General features: G+C 43.4%; 1 protein-coding gene and 1 long non-coding RNA gene across 6 annotated transcripts in view; one reads left to right on the plus strand and one right to left on the minus strand.

Moving 5' to 3' along the window:
- Positions 1-18879, minus strand: part of PFKFB4 (6-phosphofructo-2-kinase/fructose-2,6-biphosphatase 4) — a 67365-nt gene that overhangs the window by 38219 nt on the left and 10267 nt on the right. For 2 of the 4 annotated variants that reach the window (XM_053377616.1, XM_053377618.1), the window contains exon 1: positions 1659-1899. The exons of 1 other annotated variant lie outside the window; for it this stretch is intronic. In XM_053377616.1, the coding sequence (XP_053233591.1) occupies positions 1659-1761 (103 nt within the window). In that variant the 5' untranslated portion in view covers positions 1762-1899. Of the gene's footprint in view, positions 1-1658; positions 1900-18879 lie in introns of those variants that run through there. One more of the 4 variants, XM_053377615.1, reaches the window with a different exon arrangement.
- Positions 1914-7227, plus strand: LOC128408229 (uncharacterized). Of its 2 annotated transcripts, none has more exons than XR_008329000.1 (2): positions 1914-2136; positions 5704-7227. It is a non-coding gene; the product is annotated as an uncharacterized LOC128408229 (long non-coding RNA). The 2 variants fall into 2 exon arrangements; XR_008328999.1 differs by lacking the exon at positions 1914-2136 and adding an exon at positions 3415-3676.

Below are 18879 nucleotides of genomic sequence, written 5' to 3' on the forward strand. Positions count from 1 at the left end.
AAAGTTCTCTCTCTCCATGCCATGCCTGTCCATGTACATGTCTATCATATCAAACCTTACCTTTTCTCTAAATTAAAAAGTCGCAGATGCTGCAACCTTCCCTCCATCCCCTTAATCACTTTAGTTGCCTCTTTTTGAACCTTTTCCCAATCTACAATATCCTTTTTGAGGTGAGGCAACCAGAACTATACAGTATTCCAAATACGGTCATACTCGAGATTTGTACGACAGCATTTTGATACTGGCAGTTTTGTTTTCAATTCCTTCCCTAATGATCCCTAGCAAGGAATTTTCCTTTTTCATCACCACTGCAGCACACTGGGTCAACATCTTCATTGAACTATCTACTAAGACCCCAAAAACTAATATTTTCAGCAGCACCATGTGTAAATTTACGCCTGTTTACATTCAGTTGCATTTGCCATTTTACCACCCATTCACTCAGTTTGGAGAGGTCCCTTTGGCACTCTTTGCAATCTCTATTTGTTTTAAGGACTCTGAAAAAATTAGTATCATCAGCAAACTTAGCCACCTCACTGCTCACCATGGGCGTAGCCACAGGGGGGCAGGGAGGAGCAGATGCCCACATAATAAATATAAATCAATAAAAATACATAGCTGAGGTTCTGCACCCCTAACAAAAGGCCTGCCCAAAAAAAATCCTGGCTACGCCCACTTGCTGTTCACTCTAAACTCTAGATCTTTTATGAGTAAGTTAAAAACCACAGGTCCCAATATCAATCCTTGGGGGGGACTCCACTTTCTACTTCACTGCATTCAGAGAACTGTTCATTTATTCCTACTCTTTGCTTCCAGCAGCGTAACCTATTTATGATCCATGAGAGGACCTTTCCTCCTATTCACTGACTGCTAGGCTTACTCAGCAGTCTTTGGTGAGGTACTTTGTCAAAAGCTGAATTCCTCCCTAATAACACTGCTGCTGAAAGGCAAGGCACCTCTATATTGTCTTTATCTCCCCCTTGCCTTTTTTTGTTGTTCATGTTGCTCCTGCTATAGCTTTTATTTTATTTTCTTTCTTTCTTTTACTAGAAAGCAAAGTGTGTGCAAGAGAGCTGGGGTAGACGGAGGCTGAGGAACAGGGGGGCAAAGGGGGTCGATGTCAAGAGTATGGAGAAACCACCTGATTTCCTCCCAAAAGGTGGACGTTATCAAGTATTTATTGGCAGGATCTTTAAGGCGAAACACATTCTATGTACTTTTTACTGCAGCCCACCAGAAGATGAATGGCAGCTAGCAAATATCTCCAGAGCCTGTGTGAGTCGCGAAGCCCTTGCGCCAAGAATAACGGGCACTCAGAGGGCATCGCTTCGATCCCTCTGAGCTGTGCCTCTCCAAGACCCTAATGGACATGCGTTGGGCACGGCGCTCCGGCAGCGAGGAGCACAGCCGCTCCGGGCACCAGCGGAGGGAGGGTCATCCAGCTACCCCGCCTCTCCTCGGAAGACGCCGGCTTTCCTATTCTTTCTGCTGAGGTGTTAAGATTTTGGCATCGCCTCTCGTTCCCCTCAAGAGGCCTCCGCTACCACGTCCTGCTTCCTCAATCCCCGGCACACACCCTCGCGGGCTCCGGGCTGATGCAACTCCGGTGTCCCCGCAAGCCAAGGCGCCCCGAGATCTGCCCGCCAATACTTGCTTACCGCCTCGCTGCGCGCTGTGCTTTGCAGGCAGCCCGTTGTTATAAGGCACCCAGATCTTCTGCAGGGGGTTCTGCGTGAGCTCTCGAGCCGGCGGAGACGCCATTCTCGCATTGGGGGCTCACTCCCTCCTGCGGTCCCGCCTGCTGCGACAAGCTCCAAGGAAGATCCGGGAAGGTGCGCCGCCGCCGCCGACAGCCAGCCAGCCGGCGCGTGTCCAGGATCCTCGGCTATAGCGGGGCGGGGGGGTGCTGGCAAGGCCACCGGAGGGCGGGGCCTGCAGGACGCTCCGCCCCCTCAGGCCAGCGCGGGGAACAAGTTGCGGAGCAGGAAGACTCGCCCCCAACTCCGGAGCGAAGCAATGCGCGCGAGGCGCCGAGGCTGGGCTCCGCCCCCTGCGCGCTTCGCGGAGACAAAGGGATGCCTTGGCTGGGGTAGCACAAGGCAAAGCCGCACTGGGGCCCATGGTGCTTACTCGCAGGTAGGCGCATATGGGTAAAAGCAAGTATCAACCCGCTTTAAATGCCACTTAACGTCTGCAGTAATGTGTTCAGGCTAATCCGCAACTGTCCTTGGGGATGGGGGGAGGGAATACAGTCATTCACAGGTTTGTTACGCCTTAGCATTTTGGGAGCTGTAGTTTTAGGAGAGGGCTCAGTGTGGAAGATCGTTAAGAGTCCTTAACGACTTTTTAAAAAATCCAACATTACTAACCGTGCAATCCTGTGCATGTCAACTCAGAAGTGATTCCCGTTGAGTTAAAATTGGACGGTAAGTGTATATCGTATTGCAGCCTAAACCACTTTAAATATCCAGAGGGGTAGTCAAATTGGACTGCAATTCTAATCACTGACTGGCAGCGTTGGCGTTTATACAACTCCATCGCTCAGGTTGTAAGGGGGGGGGCAGGAAAAAAATGTCCCTTTGCTGCAGCAGTCATGGGATGGCAGCAGATTCTATCAGCCAGGCCCTGTAAATGCCCAGTTTCTGGGATTGCCAGCAGAAACTTCCAACCACCTGATTTAAAAATTGAGGGGAAATAACATATTGCCATTAGCTGTGCTCAGTGTGCTTTGGGTGGGTGGGAGTTAAAACTGAAGACAGAAGCCCCTACTCTAACATGAATCATACTGTATGTGCAAGCATTTTATTTAAGTAGGTAACGAACATTTCAAAGTGCAACCAGTCTGCCTGCAACTCAAGACAACGTGCAACAGAGCCATGGATTTGTTCTGGCATGAGGTCTAAGGCAACTGACTGTTGCGATCTGATAATTAGAAGAGCTGTTTTTTTAAAACTAGGAATCCAAACAAGCTTCAGCCTCACCTCTGACCAGCAGTATTAACAATAACTGCATTGCTGTCAGCCACTCTCTCACACAGAACAGTCCCCTAAATTCTTACCAAGGAGCTCAACCTCACCACTCTTTTAATTATATCTCAGTACTTTTGACTCAAAAAAAGTTCAGCACTGTCTGGGAAGGCGAACTAAGCTGATGTTTAGGGAGTCATAACAAGATCAGTCATTAGCATCTACAGCAGAAGTGACTGAGAACTCCAGAATAGGAAAACACCTTCCTTTCTTGCCTAAAGGTAAAGGTAAAGGAACCCCTGACCGTTGGGTACAGTCGCAGACGACTCTGGGGTTGCGGCGCTCATCTCACTTTACTGGGCGAGGGAGCCGACGTACAGCTTCCGGGTCATGTGGCCAACATGACTAAGCCGCTTCTGGCGAACCAGGGCAGTGCACAGAAACGCCGTTTACCTTCCCGCTGGAGCGGTACCTATTTATCTACTTGCACTTTTTGGCATGCTTTCGAACTGCTAGGTTGCCAGGAGCAGGGACGGAGCAATGGGAGCTCGCCCCGTCGCGGGGATTCGAACCACCAACCTTCTGAATGGCAAGCCCTAGGCTCTGTGGTTTAACCCACAGCGCCACCTGCGTGGCACCTTTTAACTGGTTTCTGAGCCCTGGCCTAGAGGAAGCTCCATGCCTGAGGCACTGCAAGTACCAGTAAACAGGTAATGCCCATTATCATCTATCAAGGTTAATGTTCTCCCTTCAAACAGGACCCCTTATTTCACCCCACACAGTTCTGCACTTGCCATCTGTGGTACGCCTCTACTGTTTTAGATGCTCTCCTTGTTTATCCCCTACATTATTGGTTTTGTTTTAGATGTTTTTATACTGTAGTTTTATTAGCTTTAGGCTGAATTTTTTGTTTTAATGATAATGGATGTTTTTAATATTGTACACTGCTTAAGAGATTACAGGTGCTTTAAAATAAATAAATATCTAGGGAAATTGCTCCCTCTCATAACCAAAATCTCAAAGGATCAAAAACTAAAAGCAGTGTTCAGGCCATGCTCATTCAGTCAAGTTAGTTAGCTCTGCTCACCCTTCCTACCTTGTTCCTTGCTTCTTCCCCAACTCTGTCTTTATTATTTTGTACTCTTCATCAGGGTTCCAAGGGAAACCGCAGCCTTGAGTTCCTCTTCTATGCCTTCACCCAAAAAGGCTTGCCCCCCTGTTACCCTATTGCATAATGGTCAAGGATCTACAGTACAGCATCCTCCCTCAAGTGCTGATAAGTCAGGGGTAGCCAATGCGGTGCTCTCCAAATGTTATTGGACTCCATCTCCCATCAGCTCCAGTCTACATGTCCAATGGTCAGGATTGATGGGAGATGGAATCAAACTATATCTGGACTACAACATATTGACTACCCTGGGAATTGATAACAACCATGTTCCGGGTTCTTTTCCCTCTTTAATTTTCTAATTTTTCCGTCCTTTCTGCTCTCCAAGCAAACCAGTAACCTATGCTACTTTAGGCACCTGAACTTAATCTCTAACCCCAATTTGATCCTGCACATACCGCTGGTGCCTCTTGCCCTCCAATCTCATTATTTGGTACCCATCTTTCTCCAGTCTTCTCACAGCGCATTGCTCCTTCTCACTCTGTACATCTGTTATTATCGTAATAATTTAACTATTAGGCTGTCTGTCAGTATACTTTTTACTATGGTTTTTTCATTGATGTTTTGTAATACATTTCTAGTGTTGAACACTGCCCTGAGATCTTTTGATAAAAGGCTGTAGATAAATTGAATAAACGATTATTATTAATAATAATAATGTCCTGGTGCCCTCTGTCCTTCGTACCACTTACCCATTTAGTTGGTGCTAGACCAATCTGAATATCTGGGGTTGCCAACATGGTCCCTGTGGGTACAGTGACACTTTTGAGGTGCCCATAAAGCCTCAAAGCCCACCTCCCTTGACCTCGTCATCATGAACTAGGACTGTTACCTATTTTCCACACTGAGAAGTATATGGAGCTTAAGGAGTTAAGCTGGAAGAGTGACCCTCTTTCCCATCTCCTCTACATATTTCTCAAGGCTCAGATTAATAGCTAAACAGAAAGTGGAACAACTGAGAGGGTAGGAAGGAAAGGGTGGAAGACAGGATTAAAAAGGGGAGTGAACTGCAATATTTGAGGGAGGGAGGGAAATGGAGTGGCCAGGGCAGGAATCAGGAGAAATACAGAGTGCCAAAGAGCAAAGGTGCATGAGCTCAAACACATTGGACTCAATAAAACAGCTCCTCTTGGAATGGCATATCATTCTTGCTCCTACCAAACACTACCAAATCATAGATCACATATGTCTCCATTGACATGAGTCATAGACACCATAGGTCAGCTGCTTTCCAAAACACGAATTCAAGGGCTTATCATTTTTAAAAGGGACTCCTTCAAAGCCACTATCAAATCATAGGTCATAGAAACCACCAGAGGGATAGTGTCAGAGGCACTCTCAAAATTCTAGATGTGCGCACAAGACCAAAAAGGTTAGCAACCCTGCAATTAATTGACCTTTCTGTTTCTGTAGTAATAAAGTATATTTGATTATTCTGTCTCATGGCTTATTCTGCCTCTTTGGTGCCCAACTTTTAGATAAAAGATCAAATAATTATCATTCAGGTGCACCTGTACTAACATGGCATCCAACCATCCCTAATTTTATTTGTATGCTTCCTTTCCACAGTGCAAACCATGCTCAAAGCAGCTTACAACATTTCAACAAAAAATACAGAACTACAACATAATGAAAGTAGTCATAAACAGTAAGTTAAACATTTAAAAATACAAAACCAAACTGAACAATTTCCACATAAATCGCAACAAAATCTGAAATAAAGATACAGAACAGCAACAGCAACAACGTCACCTCAATAAACAAGAACATGCAGTAAAAACATGCTCAAAGGTTTTAATCTCTGAACAGTACTGCAGATCCTGCACTATTTGGCCAGCCAATCAGATCTGCAGTATTGGCTGAAGAATCCATGCCCATTTACTGGAAACCAGCCAGAAGATCAGTTGGTAGCTCTCGATTCCTGTCTACGCAAGGCTTATGAGTTCCTGGAAACAAGCGGGAGGGGGAAAAGGTATTTTACATAATTGTGCAATTATCAAGTAGGAGTTATGCTTTCCCACTAGAAAACTTTTATGTTTCTTTTTATCCAGCTTCTTAAAAGCTAGATGTGGTACTTAAAAAGGCATGAAAAACCTGTTCTTAGTTTCGCTGAAGATCCATTTGCAGAATGTTCATAAGATAAACAGCTGAGAGCTAAGTTTTATATTAGTCTTTCCCACACAAAGAGGGAAAACAGAAACTTTAAACTAAATGTTCTGTTCTGGTCCTGAATCATGGGGCAGGACAGTAGTTACTACAATGTGTTCTCTGCTCATTCAGTCCCTCTGATGCAAATCAGGAATTAAGCACCTGCTTTCTTGGGGTGCAGGTGGGGAATTGCCACTTAGCCCAGCTTATTTTCACACGTGTTGAAAATCGTGGTATAGAAGTATAAAAACAACTAAGTCCCACGACACTTTAAAGCAGCCTTCCCCAATCTGGTGCCCTGAAGGTGTTTGGAACTACAACTCCCATCAACCTTCACCCAGCATAGCCAGGTTAGCTTGGACTGATAGAAGACACACACCAAACATGTGGAAAGCGCCCAGTTGGAGGAGACTGGGATTTAGGGGCTGTCCTTGATATCACACTGAGCCTTGGAAGCCTCTCATAAAGCAATGGGAACTTCTTGTTTTTTAATTATTTCCCAGGTGGTAGAAGTTTCAGAACTACTTAACTTCAAAGCAAGTGCATGTTGCTGCAGTCTTTGTGACCAAATATGAAAGCAGATTGGGTAGACATTTCCTTTTCTAGTGCCATTTCCTTTTCTATCATCTGGAAGATGGCCTTGACCATAACCTAACAATAAGAGGGTCAGGAAGCTATCTATAATTACTGCAGTAAGGATTTACTAATTGTTCTACTGCTGCCTAGCTAAACTGCTTACCTTCAAAGGTGCTTTACTACTGTATCTTAAGATTATAGGGGCAAGACAATACTTGTGCAAATAAATAAGATGCTTTAAATATTTTAATGTAAAAATTAGGTTAAAATCTTGTCTACTGAAAATAGCCAATCTGTACACAAAACATACTCTTCTCCGAAGTAATACGCCTGTGATAATGTGAGGTTGTAATGACATTCTTTAAGGATTATTTTGCTCTTTGGTTTTTTTAACATTTAGGGCTATTAAAAGGGTTTATGATCCTAGTGATAATATGAGATTCTAAGGCTTGACTCAGGTGTTGACTCTAAGCATTGTGATCTTGTGCTCCCCCTACCTCTCACATGCCACATTGCAAGGCCAGGTCTAAACATTACATGCACTTCCTGATGTTTGGGAGCTCTCACGTGAGGTCTTTATTCGTTTGCAATGCTGGCATGTTGCTTGACCTGCTTTTAATTCTCAGAATTCCATGGTAGTGCAACATGCTGTGTAGCAGATACAAGATTTACATTCAATTACTTGAGATGAGAAAGTGATTTGCTTGCCGGGACAGTTTCTGTAGTGGCTAGAGTGATGGATCTTGCAAATCTCTTTATAATATTGTGGTTTATTAAAATTATTGCTCAGAATGTCTGTCAAAGTCCTGGCACAAAGGAAATAAGTCTTTACTGTGCCTGAACATAGCAACTATATTAGATCAGGAGAATCAGGTAGGTAAAACTGCATTTCAATATTACTTGCGCCCAATGATATATGTTTGCACAATGCAGTGCAAGGGCAAATTGTGAATAAGACAAAGAAAACGGTAGCACATGGTGAGGGTGAGGAACCACAACCATATATCTATCTACAAAGCTAACAAACATTCTTTTTATATACATATAAAAAATCACAAAAATATGATATACATTATTACACTATTCAAACTTTTTATTAGAAAATCAACCAATCAATCTTAGTATTAAGTATCACTCCCTTGCTCTCTTTATGTGTGTGTTTATATGAACACAAGATGTGGCCTGCAGGATCAGGCCAAAAGCCCATCAAGTCCAGCATTCTGTTTTCACAACCAGATGACCATGGGAAGCCTACAAGCAAGACCTGAGCACAACATCACTCTTCCCCTCTGTGGTTCCCAAAATGATATACAGAGACTTACTGCCTCTGGCAGTGGAGAGAGACATTTTATTATTACTGTTGTTGTTGTTGTTGTTGTTGTTGTTGTTGTTGTTGTTGTTGTTGTTATTTATACTCCACCCATCTGGCTGGGTTTCCCCAGCATGGTCAGTTAATCAGTAATAAGCAGAGTTCTGACAGCAATTATATTCATCAGTATCTGCATTATATCTGTTTATATTCAATGAACAGGAGTAATTTACTTCTAAAATTTACCCTTTAGTCTTCCATCACAGTTGAACCAGCCAATCAATTAAATTGATCCTGTAAAGCAAATATGTATGTGTATGTGTGCATTACTTGATTTCATATAATTAAAAATTAGACATGAAATGTCACATTTTTTATAAAGTCAAATATCACCAGTAGATGGCACTTCATAGTCACATAGCCAAGCACTATGTACCGTATTTTTCGCACTATAGGACGCACTTTTCCCCCTCCAAAAATGAAGGGGAAATGTGTGTGCGTCCTATGGTGCGAATGCAGGCTTTCGCTGAAGCCTGGAGAGCGAGAGGGGTCGGTGCGCACCGACCCCTCTAGCTCTCCAGGCTTCAGGAGAGCCCCACCGCCAGCCCCACAAGCTCGGGGGAGAGCGGGGAGGCGGAACGCTGCCATCCCGCTGTCCCCCGACTTGGCTAGAAGGCTGGCGGGGGGGAGAAGCCTGCTCCTCCCCGTCGCCAGCCCCGCAAACTCGGGAGATAGCGGGAGAGGCGCAGCGCGCCCTTCCTGCTATCCCCCGACTTGGCTAGAAGGCTGGCGACGGGGAGAAGCCGGCTCCTCCCCGTCGCCAGCCCCGCAAACTCGGGGGACAGCGGGAGAGGCGCAGCGCGCCCTTCCCGCTGTCCCCCGACTTGGCTAGAAGGCTGGCGACGGGGAGAAGCCGGCTCCTCCCCGTCGCCAGCCCTGCAAACTCGGGGGACAGCGGGAGAGGCGCAGCGCGCCCTTCCCGCTGTCCCCCGACTTGGCTAGAAGGCTGGCGACGGGGAGAAGCCGGCTCCTCCCCGTCGCCAGCCCCGCAAACTCGGGAGACAGCGGGAGAGGCGCAGCGCGCCCTTCCCGCTGTCCCCCGACTTGGCTAGAAGGCTGGCGGGGGGGAGAAGCCGGCTCCTCCCCGTCGCCAGCCCCGCAAACTCGGGAGACAGCGGGAGAGGCGCAGCGCGCCCTTCCTGCTGTCCCCCGACTTGGCTAGAAGGCTGGGGGGGGGAGAAGCCGGCTCCTCCCCGTCGCCAGCCCCGCAAACTCGGGAGATAGCGGGAGAGGCGCAGCGCGCCATCCCGCTGTCTCCCGACATGGTTTGGAGGCTGGCGGAGGGCTTCCTCCTCCCCCAGCCCCGCAAGCTCCCAGAGCGATGCCAAAGCTGCGCGCAGCTTCGGCATGGCTCTGGGTCCCGTTCTGGGGGAGGGGGAAGCTCAGGCTTCCCCCGCCCCAGCCCCGCGCCTGGCGGGGGGGGGGAATAATTTTTTCCCCCTTTATTTCCCCCCCCAAATCTAGGTGCGTCCTATGGACCGGTGCGTCCAATCGTGCGAAAAATACGGTATATGAAGATTTAAAGAGACAACAGGCCAGTTGTAATCAAATTAAAAAGGTAACCAACCTAGCAGGTTGAAAGCATACCAATAGTCCCCATAGTCACCTTTGACTGAACTTAACCATCCAGGGGGCCTTTACCTTTTTACCTTCACCTGTTATGAAACTCTATGCAGAAAGTTTGGGGAAAACAAATTTTTTGCTCTAGAGCAGAACTGGAGCTCATTTCCAGATCACCTAGCAGGAAACAAAGATTTAGAGATTCTTTCTATGACATTTTCTGGAAGATTTTGTGCTCTGGCTCTCATTCATTTATCCAAAGCAATAAGAATAGAAAATGGACAAAGGTGAGCTAATATGTGGAAGAGGGAGTGCTGTTAGAACCCATAACTCTCATGAATTTAATCTGTTTAGCCTTCATATTATAATCCTGGGTTAAATATTTCAGGTAGTGTAATGGCTCAGTGCATCTAGCTATTAACCAAAAGGTGGGTGGTTCAAGCCCACCCAGAGACAGATGTGGACAGGATTTCTGCATTGTGGAAGTTGGACTAGATAACCCTCCGGGTCCCTTCCAACTCTGCAATTCTATTATTCTGCCATTTAAAAAATTTCGTCTGATGGTACTTTGCACACTGTAAATGAGGAAGAAATTAAGCTTGGAATAACAAATCCCAACCATCCGGAAATGCTTCTCGTGTACACTAACAGTTACATGGGGGGAACAGACAGAGCAGGAAAGTCCCATAGTATAAATGACCTCCCATTCACGCAATTGTGGATCCAACCACCTATTTTTAGCTCCCTGTTCAAAGCCTTAAAATTAATGTCCTTCATACTCCCAGTATGAGACACTTAAAACATGACCAATCTAGCCAACCTACGCTTGTAGATTCTCTTTCTCTCTCAAACAATCTGGTTCATGTAATGGTTATTTTAATACCGAAATTCAATATTGAGAAAGACAATCTCAATAGCTTTCTATCAAGAAATGCTGGATAAAACGGTTAAGTTTCTCTATTCTAAACACCACTGCATTGGTACAATCCTTTGTCTCAATTTGGCTCCACCAGAGCAAGATAATAGCTAGTGTCATTTAATTAGATATGCTTAATAGTCCTTAATCAGAAATATAATTTCCACATGTGATAAGCGATGCAACTGTTTCCACATCTGTGTGCCACATGCCTCTTCTAATACACATGATTCTGTAACAAAACTGCAGCTGGCTATCCAAATAAAGATTTTGTTTTATATTGCGTATTACACCAACCAAAATTTCACAAAACAGCGTGCAAGCTTTTGAGTTCTCCAGAGCTTGTCATTAGGCTACATGAAAAACAGTTCCAGCAGCCTTTAACATTATACAGAAAGGCACTTCTTTCTATTTCTTTATTGCCTGTCCTACCAAGCAGCAATCCAGGATGGTAAACAATATAATTTAAACATCATTTAATTTAAACATCATTACAAATATTCCACAATAGCAATAAATAGTAAATAAAAACACAAGCATGCTCAAAATTACAGTATCATTCTTACAACTGTTGGGCCCCTTAATTCCCAGAAGTAAATAAAGTCTTTAACAGCTGCCTTCAAGGCCAATTGAGGGGCACAATTGTAGCTCTCACACAGCCAGTGCATTGCTTTAAGGGTAGCTGAACTATGATCCCATGTGTGCTCATTCTTCAGCCTCTCCTCCCTCTTGCAAACTCTTTAAAATCAGTGACCCTGTATCATCCTCCCACAACACTGGGTAAGTCCACTGTCTAAAACAGGGGTGGATACAGCGGTGAGGCCGGGGAGGGCAGGGAGGCAGCTGCCCCCTATAATCAATACAAATCTGATGTTCTCCCCCCCCTCAACAAAAATCCTGGCGATACCCATGAGTGGATAACTCATGGACCACAGGCTGCATCTGGCCCACCAAGATCTGCTAAAAGGTATATATGCCTGCTGCTTAAGAGATAACCCCAAAAGAACCAAAGGATTTTTCTCTCTCTATTCTTTGTCCGAAAAACCACAGTGCTGAGACAGGGGTCAAAGCCTGACTGCTCTTCAAGAGTAAAAAAAAGAAGAAGAAAGCAGCATTTCCCTCCACCCCAGTGCTGGAATGGGGGTGGGCAGGAAAACTGCCTTTCTGTGTAATGTTAAAGATTGTGTTTCCAATCAGCTGCACCCCAGTGGGGAGGGCTGGAAGTGCTGATTGTGTGTGTGTATGTACATGCACATACATATGATGGCTACATCCGCCACAGACATGCAACCCTCAGAGGCATGGCTAATAATCAAGGCAGCTGTCAGGCCAAAAAATGTTAGGCACCCTTGATCTAACCACTAGAAGTTACAACACTATTACGAAAAGAAAAAAGGTAGTGCCAGTCAATTTTGCAAGAAGGAAAGGAGAAGCAACTACAGAGAACTGGAATGAAAACTTTAAGGGACCATAACTACAGTGATATAATTGGAACAGTGGCCTAGAGCGCTTTGCTGTTGTACTGTTCAAAAAGCCAGGGAGTTTGGGATTAGTGCAGGAAACCCAAGTTCAACTTCCTGAACCCTTAAAGTTTTGCTTAGTGATATTAGAGAAGTCACTACTATATTCAGACTTACATAACTAACAGTACTCTTGTCAGGCTAAAATCAAATGAGTTCCAAGTATATAAATGCTCTCTCTCGCTCTCTCTAGGGCATGAACTCAGCCTAATTGCCAAGACTATGCAATTAATGTTTTGTAGCTGAGCAGACAGGAGAGTAGGACAAAACCATTTCTGAATTTTACGTATTTCCTAATCCCATTAGATTCACTTAACGCTGCCCAAATCCCAGTCAATGTAGAAGGTTTGCCACATACTGCATATGTTTACTCAAAGTGATCTTTTAACTATGCATCACAACACAGAATGAACAGTACCTTATCTCCAGCAATTAAAAACTAATATTGTGATGTCTAGTCACCATGCTAAGCCATTATGTTGCTCTGTCCTGTTCACTGCAAGCTTTGTTTGAAGGTCAGTCAAGGGGTAAATCCCTGCAGTGTCAACTAGGCTCTGCCCAAGCTTAGAATGAGGTCAGAATGCCTTCTGTCTTCAATTCTCAATCCTTGCTTACATGATGGTGCAGAGTAATGAGACTAGAAACTAAAACACTACGTCTCATTTCCCAAACAACTGGTAAGCAAGTTCCTTTTTTTCTTTTTAAAATCCAAATCACCGCAAAGTTATTTAATCATTTTAACATAGGCATGCCTCCCCCTTCCAGATAAAGACTCCCCCCACTTGTTAGAACCACAAGTTAATAAAATACATGTTTCTAAAGAGAGTCAGTGTGCTCCATAAAGCTTAAGTGTATACTGTTTATAAGTTTGTGCACAGTTTTCAACAAGATTGCCTATCGGCATTGGGATGTAACCAAAGGGAAAGCAGGTGACACTGAAGACAACACAAAATAATCTGTCCAGATTAAAAACTTGTTAAGAAAGATGTGCATAGCCTAAATGGCTACATTTAACCAAATTTGTGCAATCTCATTCATATCCTCCAACAGTTATATATTCCTTAAAATCCTACTTCTAGGATGTTGAAAGTGCCTTTTTGGTACATTTATCTTGCCAAACTCCATAGCTGCTGCTTTTTTCTTTTCTTTTTTAACATACTAACTACCTTGATGTCATCATGACAATTGGTAATTAACAAGTCCATTTTAAAAAGTATTTTGCAATGAAGTATATTATAATGATGTTTGACCACTTCCCCCCCAAAAAACGCTAGTTGAGAGACCAAAGATCTGCAAAAGGAGGAAGATGTTATAGTGACTCAAAAGGTCACATATCTTGTTTTATAGCCATGAATCATATTATGCAGAAATGTGCAGAAAAGCAGGAATCATTTCACATATTAATGACGTACGGACAGATTTCTCCACTTTACAACTTCTCTTAGGAAGAAAATAATTTGTTATTTGACGGTGTTAAAAATAGTGAGATACAACATCCATTTTTGAATTAACCCTTTATAATTTGAAATGTTTGGTTTTTCAAGCAAAGTTTTCAGAAAAAAAGTTTATCTATAATCTTTGAGGTGAAGAAAATACAGAGAGTAAATCAGAGGTAATCATACTTCTACATAGCAAGGCAACTCCCCTATGAGGAAAGGTTTACAACATCTGAGTTTACTCTAATGAAGACAATATGAAGATTCATTGGGCAATACACATTGGTAAAGTGCCCTTTCTTGTCTCAGGTATGGCATTTGATCAGGGTAACGAATGTAGTGTCCTCTAGATGTCTTGGACTACACTTCCCATTGGCCATGCTGTTAGGGCTATTCAGAGTTGTAATCCAAAACATCTATAGAGCACCTTGTTGGCTACTCCTAGCTTATATGCTCAATACTGTATACAAAAAAGAGGTTTTGTTGTGTTTTAATATTTCAATTACAAGGTGCCAAGGTGTCAGCCCACACAAATCATAACACAGTTCGGTTGAAAGGAGAATAGTTCCATTCACAATCTGTGTCCTGACCTAAGCCCAATGAACCTACATTCATTGTACACACTCTTCCAGATAATGGCTGATAATGGTCACAAAACCAGGAAGGCCAACAGTGGTTGTTTGCTCTGCTGTGTGTTTTGTATGAGAAAACTCACACCCTGCTGCAACTTTGTAACCAAGGATATGCACAGGAAACTGAAGCAATTTCATACTCTCCCCTGTTTAGCCCTGCCTTTACTTCTCCCTTCCTCCACTTCCCCTGTGTCAACTTTTAAACTTCAAGCTATTCAGGACAGGGATCTGGCATCTTGATTTGCATAAAGCACAATACACTCCAACTGCGCTAAATAAATAATTGGTCACAACATAGATTTATTTATTATTTCCAATATTTATATACCACCCAATGACAAAAGCCCTCTGGGTGGTTTACAAATAAAATTTTAAAACATGAAATACAATATGAAAATAAAATCTAACATGGAATAGAACCAGAAAAAGAGAATAGAAAAAGGAGTAAGAAATATTTAAGATGGAAAGTATTTTCACCTGGCACCAAAAATGGTCAAGTAGGCACCAGGCAGGCATCTCTGAAGGTGCCAACACCAAAAAGGCCCTTCCTCTAGTAGCCAACCTCCTTCTGTTTTGTTCACAATCTGTCCTAAATTCATACATGAGACAGCTAACTAAAGGGAGTTTCACAGGCACAAAACAACTATGCTTAATGTACTGGGTATGGGCTTATCTCAGACTAAGTAACAAACTATTAATATGCAAATTTGCATGTAGGGCAGGATCCTATGAGACTTCCTTAGCCCACCGTCTGTGCAGCAAAACCCCTCCCCCAAAAAAGCCGCCATCACCAGAGAGGGTCAAGAAATCCTCTGGAACAGTAATGATAGAGGGGCACACAGGCTGAAGCTGGGCTGCCAGAATTCAGAGAAGCTGCTTTGCACAAAAAGTGCCTTTACATTGGTGCAAGACACTGCTGAGTCCAAGCCACAATTAACGGGGGGGGGGGGGATGGAGCCAGAATGTTCATTTTTCCTTCTTCCTCTTCAAAATACTTGGAATTTCTGTAAGCGTTGGATGTTCTGGAACGGGACAATAAATCTCAAGTCAGGGAAGTAGCTGTCATGAAAACACAGTGTGCTGTATCAAAATTTCAAGGCGGGTTTTAAAACACTTCCCAACACACCCCCAGTCTAAGCAAGGAATTGCGTAATGCAGTACGTGCTGTTTCTGTGGCAACATCAATGATTACTCCCAGGGCAAGGCATGAAAGGAGAAAAGATTTCTCAAAATACTTCCTGTCCTGTGCAAGGAGCATGCATGTCTCAAGTGATCCTAATGAAACCTTTGAAACAAATGACGTATTTATTTATTTTTACAAGCCTTAATTCATCTGCCCTGGTGGTTGGATATAACCCTTTTGAGAATGCATCATCTTACACTTTAAAGGCATGACACACACCCCTCCCCCAAAGGGGGGAAAAACCCCACACACAATTACACACAATAGAAATGTTTCAATTCTCATCTCTTGTTCTGAATCCATTTATGCAACAGGAAGGTTTTCTTCATGAAACTTAAATTAGTATAAATAGGATTTTAACCTCCACCCAACAGGAACTGGTGGGCTAAAAATCTAGCTAATGTCATATTTTTTGACTTGCAATTCAGATTTTTATATTTTTAAACCAGACAGTGGGATCAGCCTAAACTGAATCTGTACCAATACTAAAGGTATCTAGAGGCTTGAAGAATTTAATATATATATCCACCAAGCTTCTCAGCTTTGTAATACATATTATGGATGGTATCCAATTGGTGCCCCTCCACTAATGGAAGGCTTTTAAATCCACCAGAGCCTTCTTTCAACAGAACAGGGATTGAACCAATCTTTGGCAGCTCCCCCTCCTGGATCAAAGAGCACCCCATCATCAGTGGGACACCTATTGGATAGAACCACATGAACTTCACAACTTACTTCTTTAAATGCTTGCAGTGGCTACTCCGGGTCTTCTGTGCTGTTAGCTTTACAACAAACAGCAATAAGATATACAATTCAGCAAGACATGTAAATCTGGCATGTATTTTAATGTGTGATTTTATTTTATAATGTTATACTGTATTTTTAAAATAGCTGATTTTATTTTGAAAAATGTTAGGCTACCAAAGGTAAAAGGTAAAGGACCCCTGACAGTTAAGTCCAGTCACAGACAACTCTGGGGTTGCAGCGCTCATCTTGCTTTACAGGCCGAGGGAGCCGGCGTTTGTCCGCAGACAGTTTTTCCAGTTCATGTGCCCAGCATGACTTCTGGCGCAATGGAACACCAAAACCAGAGCAGCACACAGAAATGCCATTTACCTTCCCGCTGGAGCGGTACCTATTTATCTACTTGCACTTTTTGGCGTGCTTTCAAACTGCTAGGTTGGCAGGAGCTGGGACAGAGCAATGGGAGCTCACCCCGTCGCGGGGATTCGAACCGCCGACCTTCTGATTGACAAGCCCAAGAGGCTCAGTGGTTTAGACCACAGTGCCATTCTTAAGTACAGTGGTACCTCAGGTTACATATGCTTCAGGTTACAGACTCCGCTAACCCAGAAATAGTGCTTCAGGTTAAGAACTTTGCTTCAGGATGAGAACAGAAATTGTGCTCCGGCGGCACGGCGGCAGCAGGAGGCCCCGTTAGCTAAAGTGGTGCTTCAGGTTAAGAACAGTTTCAGGTTAAGAACGGACCTCCAGAACGAATTAAGTACTTAACCGGAGCTACCACTGTATTACGGAATAGTTGATGGCCAAACTACTCTTTGAAAAGCTTGCTGTAAACATTTCTGTTTCAGCTGTCCTATACAGACACCATGATTTGGTCAGGTTAAGAACGGACCTCCGGAACAAATTAAGTACTTAACCCAAGGTACCACTTAAAATCATCTGATTTTATTGGTCATTTTAATGTAAACCACATAGAAGTTGTGAGGATTAAGTGGTACATAAATCCTACTGGTTAATTAAATCATTTCACCTCCATTAAATACACAGCAGACATGTACCTTGCCTACATGTCTGGATCTGATCATATGATCTTTTGCATTTCTATGGACTGTTCTATAAATGTCTGCTTTGAGCTGTCAAGTCTAAAGTCACACCATATTTGTGAATGAATAGCTCAGTCACTCCTTCATAAACAAATAAATTTGTTGCCGCTCACTCACCCACACAGATAACTGCAGGCTGTCCTCCTTAAGTTTTTATCTCCTATTTTTCTACAACTTGGCAACATGGGAGTGCCTAATTACTGAGCTGATTCAACCCTAATTCTGAGATGGTCTGATACACATCACTGACAGACACAAGCACTTTCCTTTAAAGATTGGCAACTTCGTATAAATGTTAGTTACTGTACTGTAAATTCTAAACAGTTTTAAGGTTTTAGTGATGTTTATTTCTACTTACTCTGTTACTTGTAACAATGTCCAAACATAATTTTGCTATACCAAAAAATATGAGAGCCTCAGCCTAAATATGTATATGGATTGTATTATGCAATGACAATTTGCAATCTCCAAACTTTTGAATTCCTTGGAGAAAATTTCACAATAATTAATATTCTCAACATGATATATACACAAAAGCCATGCTACACACATTTTTTAGGTTCACATTTGCAGGAAACTTCTAGGATTCACTAGACGTCTTTTTAAAAGAGGAAAACCACATGCAGTATTGAGGTGGTTTTTTCATGCAAAGTGAACTGATTATCAGTACTGTATCAAGTTTTCTCATTCATCCATTCCTGAACAAGCATGCTAAGTTATACCTGGGGGAGGGTCAATAAAAATGGATTGTATCAGATGCTGTTCTTACATCAATGGAAGGCTCTTGGATCCAGTTTTTGCCCCACCTCTCACACTGTTCTAGATGTTCCCCCAACTCTGTGATGCCGTGTGTGTGTGTGTGTGTGTGTGTGTGCGTGCGTGCACGCGCACGCACGCACGCGCACACACACACACACACACACATACAGGGAACTGTAGCAAGAAAACTGAATTTGTAAAAATCACCTACCTCTCTCTTCCATTTACAATACCCTCTGTGACTGGACTCATAGCATTAGATATACAGTGGTACCTTGGTTTACAACTATAATCTATTCCGGAGGTCCGGTTGTAAACCAAAACAGGTTGTAACCCAAGGCGCGCTTTCGCCAATGGGGCCTCAAAAAAAAAATGGGTTGCAATCCAAAAAAATGGGTTGTAATCCAAAAAAAGGGACACGCACTTCCGGGTTTAACATGGTTGTAATCCAAAATGGTTGCAAACCAAGGTACTACCATATCCCTTAAATTTGCAACCAATTCCTTTAGGGATAGATGGGAAGCAGAGCTACTCAATCAGGTCTACTAAGGTGACATCCACATTAAAGTAACCTTATCCCACTTCAATAGCCGTGGAGAATTTTGGTTTGAAAACAAACAAAAGTTAGCAGCAACTATAGTTTACCCAACTCGCATATCACAGATTACTATGGTTATCATAAAGCCCGAAGTGAATAAGTGCCTACGAAAGAGAAAGACACGTGGCCCCTCTGCATGTTCACATTGGCCTAACCATAGTTTAGCCATCATGTCTTAACTGTTCCTAAAGAGTTCTACAG

The sequence above is a fragment of the Podarcis raffonei genome, chromosome 2 (assembly GCF_027172205.1).
Source record: "Podarcis raffonei isolate rPodRaf1 chromosome 2, rPodRaf1.pri, whole genome shotgun sequence".
NCBI lineage: Eukaryota > Metazoa > Chordata > Lepidosauria > Squamata > Lacertidae > Podarcis > Podarcis raffonei.